At 48.1% G+C, this 15727-nt stretch overlaps 1 protein-coding gene across 2 annotated transcripts in view; it reads left to right on the top strand.

Moving 5' to 3' along the window:
• LOC109879708 (ubiquitin carboxyl-terminal hydrolase 33) overlaps window positions 1-15727 on the top strand; it is a 78181-nt gene that overhangs the window by 4591 nt on the left and 57863 nt on the right. For both annotated transcript variants that reach the window (XR_004205843.1, XM_031807133.1), the window contains exons 2-8: window positions 3892-3997; window positions 4376-4429; window positions 4638-4700; window positions 7567-7719; window positions 8970-9072; window positions 11235-11304; window positions 15482-15595. Coding sequence is in view for 1 of the 2 variants with exons in the window: in XM_031807133.1 (XP_031662993.1) it covers window positions 3914-3997; window positions 4376-4429; window positions 4638-4700; window positions 7567-7719; window positions 8970-9072; window positions 11235-11304; window positions 15482-15595 (641 nt within the window). In the remaining variant the exon portion in view is untranslated. The remainder of the gene's footprint in view (window positions 1-3891; window positions 3998-4375; window positions 4430-4637; window positions 4701-7566; window positions 7720-8969; window positions 9073-11234; window positions 11305-15481; window positions 15596-15727) is intronic.

Below are 15727 nucleotides of genomic sequence, written 5' to 3'. Positions count from 1 at the left end.
GAGGTGGATTTGTTTTGTACTTGTGCGTATGAAATCTGCTCCAATTCTTGTCTGACTGAACCAGTAATGAATGAATGAGTTTTCTTGTTTTGCTTTGTTAGGCTCTGTCTGTCTGAGAGAGAAGGACCCCATATTACAGACACCTCCTAGTCTAAGGGTATGCTGTACATCGATCAGCCCTCGTCTAAGGGTATGCTGTACATCGATCAGCCCTCGTCTAAGGGTATGCTGTACATCGATCAGCCCTCGTCTAAGGGTATGCTGTACATCGATCAGCCCTCGTCTAAGGGTATGCTGTACATCGATCAGCCCTCGTCTAAGGGTATGCTGTACATCGATCAGCCCTCGTCTAAGGGTATGCTGTACATCGATCAGCCCTCGTCTAAGGGTATGCTGTACATCGATCAGCCCTCGTCTAAGGGTATGCTGTACATCGATCAGCCCTCGTCTAAGGGTATGCTGTACATCGATCAGCCCTCGTCTAAGGGTATGCTGTACATCGATCAGCCCTCGTCTAAGGGTATGCTGTACATCGATCAGCCCTCGTCTAAGGGTATGCTGTACATCGATCAGCCCTCGTCTAAGGGTATGCTGTACATCGATCAGCCCTCGTCTAAGGGTATGCTGTACATCGATCAGCCCTCGTCTAAGGGTATGCTGTACATCGATCAGCCCTCGTCTAAGGGTATGCTGTACATCGATCAGCCCTCGTCTAAGGGTATGCTGTACATCGATCAGCCCTCGTCTAAGGGTATGCTGTACATCGATCAGCCCTCGTCTAAGGGTATGCTGTACATCGATCAGCCCTCGTCTAAGGGTATGCTGTACATCGATCAGCCCTCGTCTAAGGGTATGCTGTACATCGATCAGCCCTCGTCTAAGGGTATGCTGTACATCGATCAGCCCTCGTCTAAGGGTATGCTGTACATCGATCAGCCCTCGTCTAAGGGTATGCTGTACATCGATCAGCCCTCGTCTAAGGGTATGCTGTACATCGATCAGCCCTCGTCTAAGGGTATGCTGTACATCGATCAGCCCTCGTCTAAGGGTATGCTGTACATCGATCAGCCCTCGTCTAAGGGTATGCTGTACATCGATCAGCCCTCGTCTAAGGGTATGCTGTACATCGATCAGCCCTCGTCTAAGGGTATGCTGTACATCGATTCAGCCCTCGTCTAAGGGTATGCTGTACATCGATTCAGCCCTCGTCTAAGGGTATGCTGTACATCGATTCAGCCCTCGTCTAAGGGTATGCTGTACATCGATTCAGCCCTCGTCTAAGGATATGCTGTACATCGATCAGCCCTCGTCTAAGGGTATGCTGTACATCGATTCAGCCCTCGTCTAAGGGTATGCTGTACATCGATTCAGCCCTCGTCTAAGGGTATGCTGTACATCGATTCAGCCCTCGTCTAAGGGTATGCTGTACATCGATCAGCCCTCGTCTAAGGGTATGCTGTACATCGATCAGCCCTCGTCTAAGGGTATGCTGTACATCGATTCAGCCCTCGTCTAAGGGTATGCTGTACATCGATTCAGCCCTCGTCTAAGGGTATGCTGTACATCGATTCAGCCCTCGTCTAAGGGTATGCTGTACATCGATTCAGCCCTCGTCTAAGGATATGCTGTACATCGATCAGCCCTCGTCTAAGGGTATGCTGTACATCGATTCAGCCCTCGTCTAAGGGTATGCTGTACATCGATTCAGCCCTCGTCTAAGGGTATGCTGTACATCGATTCAGCCCTCGTCTAAGGGTATGCTGTACATCGATTCAGCCCTCGTCTAAGGGTATGCTATACCGTAGGGGTTGGTGCACATCGATGCAGCCCTCGTCTAAGGGTATGCTGTACCGTAGGGGTTGGTGCACATCGATGCAGCCCTCGTCTAAGGGTATGCTGTACCGTAGGGGTTGGTGCACATCGATGCAGCCCTCGTCTAAGGGTATGCTGTACCGTAGGGGTTGGTGCACATCGATTCAGCCCTCGTCTAAGGGTATGCTGTACCGTAGGGGTTGGTGCACATCGATGCAGCCCTCGTCTAAGGGTATGCTATACCGTAGGGGTTGGTGCACATCGATGCAGCCCTCGTCTAAGGGTATGCTGTACCGTAGGGGTTGGTGCACATCGATGCAGCCCTCGTCTAAGGGTATGCTGTACCGTAGGGGTTGGTGCACATCGATGCAGCCCTCGTCTAAGGGTATGCTGTACATCGATTCAGCCCTCGTCTAAGGGTATGCTGTACATCGATTCAGCCCTCGTCTAAGGGTATGCTGTACATCGATTCAGCCCTCGTCTAAGGGTATGCTATACCGTAGGGGTTGGTGCACATCGATGCAGCCCTCGTCTAAGGGTATGCTATACCGTAGGGGTTGGTGCACATCGATGCAGCCCTCGTCTAAGGGTATGCTATACCGTAGGGGTTGGTGCACATCGATGCAGCCCTCGTCTAAGGGTATGCTGTACCGTAGGGGTTGGTGCACATCGATTCAGCCCTCGTCTAAGGGTATGCTGTACCGTAGGGGTTGGTGCACATCGATGCAGCCCTCGTCTAAGGGTATGCTGTACCGTAGGGGTTGGTGCACATCGATGCAGCCCTCGTCTAAGGGTATGCTATACCGTAGGGGTTGGTGCACATCGATGCAGCCCTCGTCTAAGGGTATGCTATACCGTAGGGGTTGGTGCACATCGATGCAGCCCTCGTCTAAGGGTATGCTATACCGTAGGGGTTGGTGCACATCGATGCAGCCCTCGTCTAAGGGTATGCTGTACCGTAGGGGTTGGTGCACATCGATGCAGCCCTCGTCTAAGGGTATGCTATACCGTAGGGGTTGGTGCACATCGATGCAGCCCTCGTCTAAGGGTATGCTGTACCGTAGGGGTTGGTGCACATCGATGCAGCCCTCGTCTAAGGGTATGCTGTACCGTAGGGGTTGGTGCACATCGATGCAGCCCTCGTCTAAGGGTATGCTGTACCGTAGGGGTTGGTGCACATCGATGCAGCCCTCGTCTAAGGGTATGCTGTACCGTAGGGGTTGGTGCACATCGATGCACTGGAATATTGCTTCTTCTATACCTTGGCCTCAATCTTTTTTAATTGTTGAGCCAAAATATTTTCAACACTTTATTTTATTTCCATGATTGATCAAAACTAATCTGCTCATATGATGATATGTGTATTTGGATAATATATATTTCTTCTTTAGTCCTCACAACTAGTCAGAGATGAAGGTTGTCAGGCCTCTAGCCCCATTAGTACTAACGGGAGATCATAGGGCCACGGATAATATCTCTCTCTGAGAGATGAGAAGAGGAAGTTGTTTTGGGTTGCTTACTATGTGGTACGACTTACACAGAGCAGACCTGGAAAATACCAGTTATGCTGTCTGGAGCCTCCGGTTCCAACGCTGACAAGCAGACAGACAGACAGCTTGGTGTTTGACAGGCAGGCAGGCGGACGGCTTGGTGTTTGACAGGCAGGCAGGCGGACGGCTTGGTGTTTGACAGGCAGACGGACGTCTTGGTGTTTGACAGGCAGGCGGACGGCTTGGTGTTTGACAGGCAGACGGACGTCTTGGTGTTTGACAGGCAGACGGACAGCTTGGTGTTTTACAGGCAGGCAGGCGGACGGCTTGGTGTTTGACAGGCAGGCAGGCGGACGGCTTGGTGTTTGACAGGCAGGCAGGCGGACGGCTTGGTGTTTGCTTGGTTCATTAACAGTATTTCAGGTTTCCTGTTGTGGTCCAAGCTGGTTTAGGAGGACATGAACAATAGTGGATTGTCTATTGTTGTCCACATCGGCACTTTTTTACTTGTTGATCTTACTAATGTCACTGTTGCTTGAATGCCAATGACTGTGTGTTTACCTCTTTCTCTCCCCCCCTCCCCCCTCAGACAGGTGAGGTGCAGGTGAGTGATGCCTGTGTGTTCTAGCAGTGACTGTCCCCATCTACAGTGTGTTGGAGAGATCACCAAGGAAGAACTCATCCTCAAGTCTCATGTGAGTCCACCTGTCCTGACGTTAACTAGCCTAGTTAACGATCTTTATCATTATCTATTAGACGTTAACTAGGCTAGCTAAACTATCATTATCTATTAGACGTTAACTAGGCTAGCTAAACTATCATTATCATTATCTATTAGACGTTAACTAGGCTAGCTAAACTATCTTTATCTAATAGCATTCGCTGAAATAGAAACAATGATTAAATGTCCAAGGCCTGGATGTTTTCCAAGAAATGAGGATGTTGTCATTGGAGAAGGCCTTGCTCTATCATGTTACTGTTTTTTAGCTGCTGTCTGTCTGGGATTCTTACGTTGTCTCACCGGTCTGGCCTGGTCACTGGAGCTGGTTGGTTATGTTTGTTTGTGTTTCAAGGGCCAGTGCCAAGACTGCAAAGTTGGAGGACCGAATCTTTGGGCGTGTCTGGAGGTGAGTGAAAAGTTGTAACTCGTTGGGACTTTTATTTGTAATGTTTTGTAACTCGTTGGGACTTTTATTTGTAATGTTTTGTAACTCGGGACTTTTATTTGTAATGTTTTGTAACTCGTTGGGACTTTTATTTAGAAAGTTGTGATTTACCATTTTGGCCTCATGCAAATTGACTGTTGAATGAATCCATTGTTTTCTGTGTTTGTAGAACGGCTGTGTGTATGTGGGCTGTGGAGAATCTCACACTGACCACAGCACCATCCACTCACAGGTGAGTGACCCTTGACCTCTACAACTCCCACATATAGCTACAGGATTAGAGCAGTACAACGGGATGAGTAACCCCCTGACCTTTACACTTCCCATACACACCCACAGGACTAGATCAATATTCAGGATGGTTCAGGAGACACCTACAGGACTAGATCAATATTCAGGATGGTTCAGAAGATAATGAGAAAAGAGGTGTGATGGGGGAGGGGGGAAGAAAGAATGGGAGGGAGGTTGGAGGAGAGTCCCAGTTCCTAGAGAGGTGAAAGGGATGTTGGAGGAGACGAGAGTCCCTGTTCCTAGAGCGGGGAAAGGGATGTTGGAGGAGACGAGAGTCCCAGTTCCTAGAGAGGGGAAAGGGAGGTTGGAGGAGACGAGAGTCCCAGTTCCTAGAGAGGGGAAAGGGAGGTTGGAGGAGACGAGAGTCCCAGTTCCTAGAGAGGTGAAAGGGATGTTGGAGGAGACGAGAGTCCCAGTTCCTAGAGAGGGGAAAGGGAGGTTGGAGGAGACGAGAGTCCCAGTTCCTAGAGAGGGGAAAGGGATGTTGGAGGAGACGAGAGTCCCAGTTCCTAGAGAGGGGAAAGGGATGTTGGAGGAGACGAGAGTCCCAGTTCCTAGAGAGGGGAAAGGGAGGTTGGAGGAGACGAGAGTCCCAGTTCCTAGAGAGGTGAAAGGGATGTTGGAGGAGACGAGAGTCCCAGTTCCTAGAGAGGTGAAAGGGATGTTGGAGGAGACGAGAGTCCCAGTTCCTAGAGAGGTGAAAGGGATGTTGGAGGAGACGAGAGTCCCAGTTCCTAGAGAGGGGAAATGGATGTTGGAGGAGACGAGGAGACGAGAGTCCCAGTTCCTAGAGAGGTGAAAGGGATGTTGGAGGAGACGAGAGTCCCAGTTCCTAGAGAGGGGAAAGGGATGTTGGAGGAGACGAGGAGACGAGAGTCCCAGTTCCTAGAGAGGTGAAAGGGAGGTTGGAGGAGACGAGAGTCCCTGTTCCTAGAGAGGGGACCTAACCTCGCAGAAGGATTTTCAGGTCTAGTCTCTACCCTCGCAGAAGGATATTCCTGTCTAGTCTCTACCCTCGCAGAAGGATATTCCTGTCTAGTCTCTACCCTCGCAGAAGGATTTTCCTGTCTAGTCTCTACCCTCGCAGAAGGATTTTTCTGTCTTGTCTCTACCCTCGCAGGATTTTCCTGTTTAGTCTCTACTCTCGCAGAAGGATTTTCAGTTCTAGTCTCTACTCTCGCAGAAGGATTTTCAGTTCTAGTCTCTACTCTCGCAGAAGGATTTTCAGTTCTAGTCTCTACTCTCACAGAAGGATTTTCAGGTCTAGTCTCTACCCTCGCAGAAGGATTTTCAGGTCTAGTCTCTACCCTCGCAGAAGGATATTCCTGTCTAGTCTCTACCCTCGCAGAAGGATTTTCCTGTCTAGTCTCTACCCTCGCAGAAGGATTTTTCTGTCTTGTCTCTACCCTCGCAGGATTTTCCTGTTTAGTCTCTACTCTCGCAGAAGGATTTTCAGTTCTAGTCTCTACTCTCGCAGAAGGATTTTCAGTTCTAGTCTCTACTCTCACAGAAGGATTTTCAGGTCTAGTCTCTACCCTCGCAGAAGGATTTTCAGGTCTAGTCTCTACCCTCGCAGAAGGATTTTCCTGTCTAGTCTCTACCCTCGCAGAAGGATTTTTCTGTCTAGTCTCTACCCTCGCAGAAGGATTTTCCTGTCTAGTCTCTACCCTCGCAGAAGGATTTTCCTGTCTAGTCTCTACCCTCGCAGAAGGATTTTCCTGTCTAGTCTCTACCCTCGCAGAAGGATTTTCCTGTCTAGTCTCTACCCTCGCAGAAGGATTTTCCTGTCTAGTCTCTACTCTCGCAGAAGGATTTTCCTGTCTAGTCTCTACTCTCGCAGAAGGATTTTCCTGTATAGTCTCTACTCTCGCAGAAGGATTTTCCTGTATAGTCTCTACTCTCGCAGAAGGATTTTCCTGTCTAGTCTCTACCCTCGCAGAAGGATTTTCCTGTCTAGTCTCTACCCTCGCAGAAGGATTTTCCTGTCTAGTCTCTACCCTCGCAGAAGGATTTTCCTGTTTAGTCTCTATCCTCGCAGAAGGATTTTCAGGTCTTGTCTCTACCCTCGCAGAAGCCAAAGCCCCTCCCCGGTCCATGTGGTCACACACACGTTAGGCACTCCTGGCGAAGAAGTTTAAGCACCGCCTTCTCCCAATCCTGATGGGTCCAAATAGCCAGTGAGAGATCCCCCAAAACCTCCTCCAGGGATGGCAGGTGTCCTAGTGGTTAGAGCATTAGGCCAGTAACTGAAAGGTTGCTAGATCGAATCCCCTGAGCTGACAAGGTAAAATATGTCGTTCTGCCCCTGAACAAGGCAGTTAACTCACTCATCCCGTTCAGTCCTGACAGATTCTGTCTACACACTGAAGCTCTGCTCCTTAGGGGTGGGTGTTGTCTTCCTTGCCCCTTTCTACCAACAGTAATGCAGACACATGAATAATGTGTCGGTCTGTCTGACCTGTCTGTCTGACCTGTCTGTCTGACCTGTCTGTCTGTCTGACCTGTCTGTCTGACCTGTCTGTCTGACCTGTCTGTCTGACCTGTCTCTGTCTGACCTGTCTCTGTCTGACCTGTCTCTGTCTGACCTGTCTCTGTCTGACCTGTCTCTGTCTGACCTGTCTCTGTCTGACCTGTCTCTGTCTGACCTGTCGCTGTCTGACCTGTCGCTGTCTGACCTGTCGCTGTCTGACCTGTCTGTGTGTCTGTCAACAACAATATACTGTATTTGCTTATACCACCTTTATACATTCTATTACACCTTATAAATATCTAGAAACATTAACATGTTTATAACCCCTCTATAACAGGAGACTGGGCACAACCTGACAGTGAACCTGACCACTCTGAGGGTGTGGTGTTATGCCTGTGGGAAAGAGGTGTTCCTGGAGCGTAAACTGGGCCCTCACTGCCCTGTCCCCAGCACCAAGACCCTCACATCACCTCTCACCAACAACACACAGGTAATGTTATGCTCTGAAACCAACGTTGGTTGGTTGATATGCCGATTGGTTGGTCTATTTATTTATTGGTTGATTGATTGGTCGGTTGATTGATTGATACATTCATTGATGCAGTCATTGAGTAATTGATAGATCGATCCCTGAATTCATTGTGATTGATTGATTGATACCTAGATTGATTGATACCTAGATTGATTGATACCTAGACTGATAACTGATTGATTGATACCCAAATTGATTGATTGATTGACTGATACCTTGATTGGTTGACTAATTAATGACTGAATCTCAAATCACCAAGTTCCCTCATTATTGAAACCGTTGTCTAGCTAAAGCCACAACCCCGACCAAATCAACCTATAACATGAACACTGTACAGATTCAGTAATTGTTGTTAATTATTTTACATCCTTTGAGACCGGGGCGGCAGGGTAGCCTAGTGGTTAGAGTGGAGGGGCGGCAGGGTAGCCTAGTGGTTAGAGTGGAGGGGCGGCAGGGTAGCCTAGTGGTTAGAGTGGAGGGGCGGCAGGGTAGCCTAGTGGTTAGAGTGGAGGGGCGGCAGGGTAGCCTAGTGGTTAGAGTGGAGGGGCGGCAGGGTAGCCTAGTGGTTAGAGTGGAGGGGCGGCAGGGTAGCCTAGTGGTTAGAGTGGAGGGGCGGCAGGGTAGCCTAGTGGTTAGAGTGGAGGGGCGGCAGGGTAGCCTAGTGGTTAGAGTGGAGGGGCGGCAGGGTAGCCTAGTGGTTAGAGTGGAGGGGCGGCAGGGTAGCCTAGTGGTTAGAGTGGAGGGGCGGCAGGGTAGCCTAGTGGTTAGAGTGGAGGGGCGGCAGGGTAGCCTAGTGGTTAGAGTGGAGGGGCGGCAGGGTAGCCTAGTGGTTAGAGTGGAGGGGCGGCAGGGTAGCCTAGTGGTTAGAGTGGAGGGGCGGCAGGGTAGCCTAGTGGTTAGAGCGTTGGACTAGTAACCGAAAGGTTGCAAGTTCAAATCCCCGAGCTGACAAGGTACAAATCTGTCGTTCTGCCCCTGAACAGGCAGTTAACCCACTGTTCCTAGGCCGTCATTGAAAATAAGAATTTGTTCTTAACTGACTTGCCTAGTAAAATAAAGGTAAATAATAATGTTTAAAGTCCATAATCATTCAGTTGTGATGTTTTCTTTCTCTACGTAAAATGCAGCCAAAGCAGGTGCTTCCACTGTTGTCGCCTCACACTGTGTTTCGACGCTTATGGTTCTAATTGTGTTCTTCTGTCCCCCAGGAGGGTAGCAGGGTGTTGGGCCGCTCCACCTCTCTGAGACTGCCCCCTACTGGTGGCTGTGAAGACCTGGGCATGGAGACGGAGGAGGAGCTCCGCCCCAGAGGTAACAGCATCATGTTGAAGCCCTGTGTTTACACAATGTGACATGCCTGCATTCTTAGCTTTTGAATTTTTATTTAAAGCTGCAATATGTCCATATTTGGGCGACACTGACCAAATTCACATAGAAATGTGTGTTATAGATCTGCCATTCTCATTGAAAGCCAGTCTTAGAAGCGGTAGATCTGTTCTATGCGTTCTAATTCTATGCTTCCCGTTCTTAAGTTTAATTTTCGAGTCTTATCTTCGTTTGTTTTTTTACACCAGCTTCTAACAGCTGAAAATAAAAAAATTTGGTTCTGGAAAATGTATTTCTCAACGGTTTAGATGGTACAATGATTCTCTACACTATAATATAATATACTTGCTTGTTTTTTCTCACATAAACTGAAATTAGGTAAACTATTAGAATTTTAACAACCAGGAGAAGGCAGAGCGATTTCTGCATGGTGCAGCTTTTAAAGCGGTTTCATTAAACTGTCCAGCGGCATCTTCATTTCAATCAAATGACATGTATTTATATAGCCCTTCGTACATCAGCTGATCTCTCAAAGTGCTGTACAGAAACCCAGCCTAAAACCCCAAACAGCAAGCAATGCAGGTGTAGCGGTGGCTAGGAAAAACTCCCTAGAAAGGCAGGAACCTAGGAAGAAACCTAGAGAGGAACCAGGCTATGTGGGGGGGGGGGGGGGGGGGTTACACGGCACCAAACAATTGAAGTCCTGTAGGTACATAACATTAGCAGATAACAGCAGATGTCACAAAGTGCTGTATAGAAACCCAGCCTAAAACCCCAAACAGCAAGCAATGCAGGTGTAGAAGCACATTTGTGACCGGGGCTTTAAAATACAGGATGAAATCACACATGATATGACTAATATCACTGTTAAACTGAGTGCCTCTAGACCATAGTTCCCAAGTCTCTCAGCTGATCTCTTTGTGCTAAATCAAACTCCTAGGAGTTGAACATTGACTAATGAATCCAGGCTAGTAGCTGTCAAGGTGACTGGTGGCATTCAGGATAGATGTGTGTATGTGTGTGGTTAGTGTGTATCTCAGGATAGATGCGTGTGTGTGTGGTTCGTGTGTATCTCAGGATAGATGTGTGTGTGGTTAGTGTGTGTGTCAGGATAGATGTGTGTGTGGTTAGTGTGTGTCTCAGGATAGATGTGTGTGTGTGTGTGGTTAGTGTGTGTCTCAGGATAGATGTGTGTGTGTGTGTGTGTGGTTAGTGTGTGTCTCAGGATAGATGTGTGTGTGTGTGTGTGGTTAGTGTGTGTCTCAGGATAGATGTGTGTGTGGTTAGTGTGTGTCTCAGGATAGATGTGTGTGTGGTTAGTGTGTGTCTCAGGATAGATGTGTGTGTGGTTAGTGTGTGTCTCAGGATAGATGTGTGTGTGTGTGTGTGTGGTTAGTGTGTGTCTCAGGATAGATGTGTGTGTGGTTAGTGTGTGTCTCAGGATAGATGTGTGTGTGTGTGTGTGGTTAGTGTGTGTCTCAGGATAGATGTGTGTGTGTGTGTGTGGTTAGTGTGTGTCTCAGGATAGATGTGTGTGTGTGGTTAGTGTGTGTCTCAGGATAGATGTGTGTGTGTGTGTGTGTGTGGTTAGTGTGTGTCTCAGGATATATGTGTGTGTGGTTAGTGTGTGTCTCAGGATAGATGTGTGTGTGTGTGGTTAGTGTGTGTCTCAGGATAAATGTGTGTGTGTGGTTAGTGTGTGTCTCAGGATAGATGTGTGGTTAGTGTGTGTCTCAGGATAGATGTGTGTGTGGTTAGTGTGTATCTCAGGATAGATGTGTGTGTGTGTGTGTGTGTGGTTTGTGTGTATCTCAGTATAGATGTGTGTGTGGTTAGTGTGTATCTCAGGATAGATTGTGTGTGTGTGTGTGGTTAGTGTGTATCTCAGGATAGATGTGTGTGTGTGTGTGGTTTGTGTGTATCTCAGGATAGATGTGTGTGTGGTTAGTGTGTATCTCAGGATAGATGTGTGTGTGGTTAGCGTGTATCTCAGGATAGATGTGTGTGTGTGTGTGTGTGTGTGGTTAGTGTGTATCTCAGGATAGATGTGTGTGTGTGGTTAGTGTGTATCTCAGTATAGATGTGTGTGTGTGTGTGTGTGTGTGGTTCGTGTGTATCTCAGGATAGATGTGTGTGTCTCTCTCCAGGTCTGACGGGACTGAAGAACATAGGAAACACCTGCTTTATGAATGCAGCCCTGCAGGCCCTCTCTAACTGGTGAGAACCTATACCAAACCCCTCTCTAACTGGTGAGAACCTATACCAAACCCCTCTCTAACTGGTGAGAACCTATACCAAACCCCTCTCTAACTGGTGAGAACCTATACCAAACCCCTCTCTAACTGGTGAGAACCTATACCAAACCCCGATCTAACCTTTCACCCTGACCCCAGCCCTGCAGGCCCTCTAACTGGTGAGAGCTGGTTGATGTCAACCACTTTCCTAACCTCTGGCCCTCCAGCCCATTAAATGGAGAGGGAGAGACACAAAAAGTGAGGTGGGATGGGTTCACACTCATGGAATGTTGCATAAAGCTTACTTCATTAATCAATGTTTTACTGCATCAGGGATTGTGTACACAGACGTTTCGGCTTTACCAGCATTGAGTGGAGGTACAATTTACTTTCATTAAAACAGAATTTATAAAAAACAACAGATGAGCAGCAGGTGCTTCTAATCAGGGTTGCCATAACAACAGATGAGCAGCAGGTGCTTCTAATCAGGGTTGCCATAACAACAGATGAGCAGCAGGTGCTTCTAATCAGGGTTGCCATAACAACAGATGAGCAGCAGGTGCTTCTAATCAGGGTTACCATAACAACAGATGAGCAGCAGGTGCTTCTAATCAGGGTTGCCATAACAACAGATGAGCAGCAGGTGCTTCTAATCAGGGTTACCATAACAACAGATGAGCAGCAGGTGCTTCTAATCAGGGTTGCCATAACAGATGAGCAGCAGGTGCTTCTAATCAGGGTTACCATAACAACAGATGAGCAGCAGGTGCTTCTAATCAGGGTTACCATAACAACAGATGAGCAGCAGGTGCTTCTAATCAGGGTTGCCATAACAACAGATGAGCAGCAGGTGCTTCTAATCAGGGTTACCATAACAACAGATGAGCAGCAGGTGCTTCTAATCAGGGTTGCCATAACAGATGAGCAGCAGGTGCTTCTAATCAGGGTTACCATAACAGATGAGCAGCAGGTGCTTCTAATCAGGGTTGCCATAACAGATGAGAAGCAGGTGCTTCTAATCAGGGTTACCATAACAACAGATGAGCAGCAGGTGCTTCTAATCAGGGTTACCATAACAGATGAGCAGCAGGTGCTTCTAATCAGGGTTGCCATAACAACAGATGAGCAGCAGGTGCTTCTAATCAGGGTTGCCATAACAACAGATGAGCAGCAGGTGCTTCTAATCAGGGTTGCCATAACAACAGATGAGCAGCAGGTGCTTCTAATCAGGGTTGCCATAACAACAGATGAGCAGCAGGTGCTTCTAATCAGGGTTGCCATAACAACAGATGAGCAGCAGGTGCTTCTAATCAGGGTTGCCATAACAACAGATGAGCAGCAGGTGCTTCTAATCAGGGTTGCCATAACAACAGATGAGCAGCAGGTGCTTCTAATCAGGGTTGCCATAACAACATATGAGCAGCAGGTGCTTCTAATTAGGGTTGCCATAACAACAGATTAGCAGCATGTGCTTCTAATCAGGGTTGCCATAACAACAGATGAGCAGCAGGTGCTTCTAATCGGGGTTGCCATAACAACAGATGAGAAGCAGGTGCTTCTAATCAGGGTTGCCATAACAACAGATGAGCAGCAGGTGCTTCTAATCAGGGTTAGAAGCACCCGGACACCTGGCCTGATGAAACCCCAAAACTTGAACAGAGACCAGGTACTTCATGAATCCCAACCCAAACAGAGACCAGTTACTTCATGAATCCCAACCCAAACAGAGACCAGGTACTTCATGAATCCCAACCCAAACAGAGACCAGTTACTTCATTAATCCCAACCCAAACAGAGACCAGTTACTTCATGAATCCCAACCCAAACAGAGACCAGGTACTTCATTAATCCCAACCCAAACAGAGACCAGTTACTTCATTAATCCCAACCCAAACAGAGACCAGGTACTTCATGAATCCCAACCCAAACAGAGACCAGGTACTTCATGAATCCCAACCCAAACAGAGACCAGGTACTTCATGAATCCCAACCCAAACAGAGACCAGGTACTTCATTAATCCCAACCCAAACAGAGACCAGGTACTTCATTAATCCCAACCCAAACAGAGACCAGGTACTTCATGAATCCCAACCCAAACAGAGACCAGGTACTTCATTAATCCCAACCCAAACAGAGACCAGGTACTTCATTAATCCCAACCCAAACAGAGACCAGGTACTTCATGAATCCCAACCCAAACAGAGACCAGGTACTTCATGAATCCCAACCCAAACAGAGACCAGGTACTTCATTAATCCCAACCCAAACAGAGACCAGGTACTTCATTAATCCCAACCCAAACAGAGACCAGGTACTTCATTAATCCCAACCCAAACAGAGACCAGGTACTTCATGAATCCCAACCCAAACAGAGACCAGGTACTTCATTAATCCCAACCCAAACAGAGACCAGGTACTTCATGAATCCCAACCCAAACAGAGACCAGGTACTTCATTAATCCCAACCCAAACAGAGACCAGTTACTTCATGAATCCCAACCCAAACAGAGACCAGGTACTTCATTAATCCCAGCAATAACAGAATAAACTGTTTTCTGTAAACTACTTAGCTACTTTATTGCTTCTTTAATCAATAAAACGGCGGCAGGGTAGCCTAGTGGTTAGAGTGGAGGGGCGGCAGGGTAGCCTAGTGGTTAGAGTGGAGGGGCGGCAGGGTAGCCTAGTGGTTAGAGTGGAGGGGCGGCAGGGTAGCCTAGTGGTTAGAGTGTAGGGGTGGCAGGGTAGCCTAGTGGTTAGAGTGGAGGGGCGGCAGGGTAGCCTAGTGGTTAGAGTGGAGGGGCGGCAGAGTAGCCTAGTGGTTAGAGTGTAGAGGCGGCAGGGTAGCCTAGTGGTTAGAGTGTAGAGGCGGCAGGTAGCCTAGTGGTTAGAGTGGAGGGGCGGCAGGGTAGCCTAGTGGTTAGAGTGGAGGGGTGGCAGGGTAGCCTAGTGGTTAGAGTGGAGGGGCGGCAGGGTAGCCTAGTGGTTAGAGTGGAGGGGCGGCAGGGTAGCCTAGTGGTTAGAGTGGAGGGGCGGCAGGGTAGCCTAGTGGTTAGAGTGGAGGGGCGGCAGGGTAGCCTAGTGGTTAGAGTGGAGGGGCGGCAGGGTAGCCTAGTGGTTAGAGTGTAGAGGCGGCAGGGTAGCCTAGTGGTTAGAGTGTAGGGGCGGCAGGGTAGTCTAGTGGTTAGAGTGGAGGGGCGGCAGGGTAGCCTAGTGGTTAGAGTGGAGGGGCGGCAGGGTAGCCTAGTGGTTAGAGTGGAGGGGCGGCAGGGTAGCCTAGTGGTTAGAGTGGAGGGGCGGCAGGGTAGCCTAGTGGTTAGAGTGGAGGGGCGGCAGGGTAGCCTAGTGGTTAGAGTGGAGGGGCGGCAGGGTAGCCTAGTGGTTAGAGCGTTGGACTAGTAACCGGAAGGTTGCAAGTTCAAATATCTGAACCAGGTACAAATCTGTCGTTCTGCCCATGAACAGGCAGTTGACCCACTGTTCCTAGGCCGTCATTGAAAATAACATTAGTTCTTAACTGACTTGCCTAGTTAAATAAAGGTAAAGGTAAAGTTCAAATAAAAATCAGCAGTTCTCAGCTGTGCTAACATAAATGCAAAAGGGTTTTTCTAATGATCAATTAGCCTTTTAAAATTATAAACTTGGATTAGCTAACACAACGTGCCATTGGAACACAGGAGTGATGGTTGCTGATAATGGGCCTCTGTACGCCTATGTAGATATTCCATAAAAAATCTGCCGTTTAAAGCTACAATGGTCATTTACAACATTAACAATGTCTACACTGTATTTCTGATCCATTTGATGTTATTTTAATGGACAAAAAAATGTGCTTTTCTTTCAAAAACAAGGACATTTCTCAGTGTTACATTACCAGATCCCTTTCTCAGTGTTACATTACCAGATCCCTTTCTCAGTGTTACATTGCTAGATCCCTTTCTCAGTGTTACATTGATCATGAACAGGATAAGACACATAAGAGGTGTCTGTTGAATATAATATATTACAGAATGTGGTGCGAGGACTATCTCGCTCTTTCTCAGTCTCTCACTTGTTTTCTCTCCTCCCTCCTCTGTCTCTATCTCTAGTCCTCCTCTTACCCAGTTCTTCTCTCTCTCTTTCCAGTCCTCCTCTTACCCAGTTCTTCTCTCTCTCTTTCCAGTCCTCCTCTTACCCAGTTCTTTGTGGAGTGTGGAGGTCTGGTGAGGACAGACAAGAAGCCTGCTCTGAGTAAGAGCTACCAGAAACTGGTGTCAGACCTCTGGCACAAGAACAGGTACACATCTCATTCTCTCAGTTTAGTCCACACACGTATCTACTTGCTCGGGTGCTGTTTTACCCTGCCAGTTTATAACATGTTAGGGTCTGCGGCCTCAGAAATGAGGGCAATCCTGGAATGACCTACAGG

The sequence above is a fragment of the Oncorhynchus kisutch genome, linkage group LG27 (assembly GCF_002021735.2).
Source record: "Oncorhynchus kisutch isolate 150728-3 linkage group LG27, Okis_V2, whole genome shotgun sequence".
In the NCBI taxonomy this organism is placed as follows: domain Eukaryota; kingdom Metazoa; phylum Chordata; class Actinopteri; order Salmoniformes; family Salmonidae; genus Oncorhynchus; species Oncorhynchus kisutch.
Note: the sequence above shows the minus strand (reverse complement) of the source record. Positions and strands in the feature narration are given on the sequence as shown.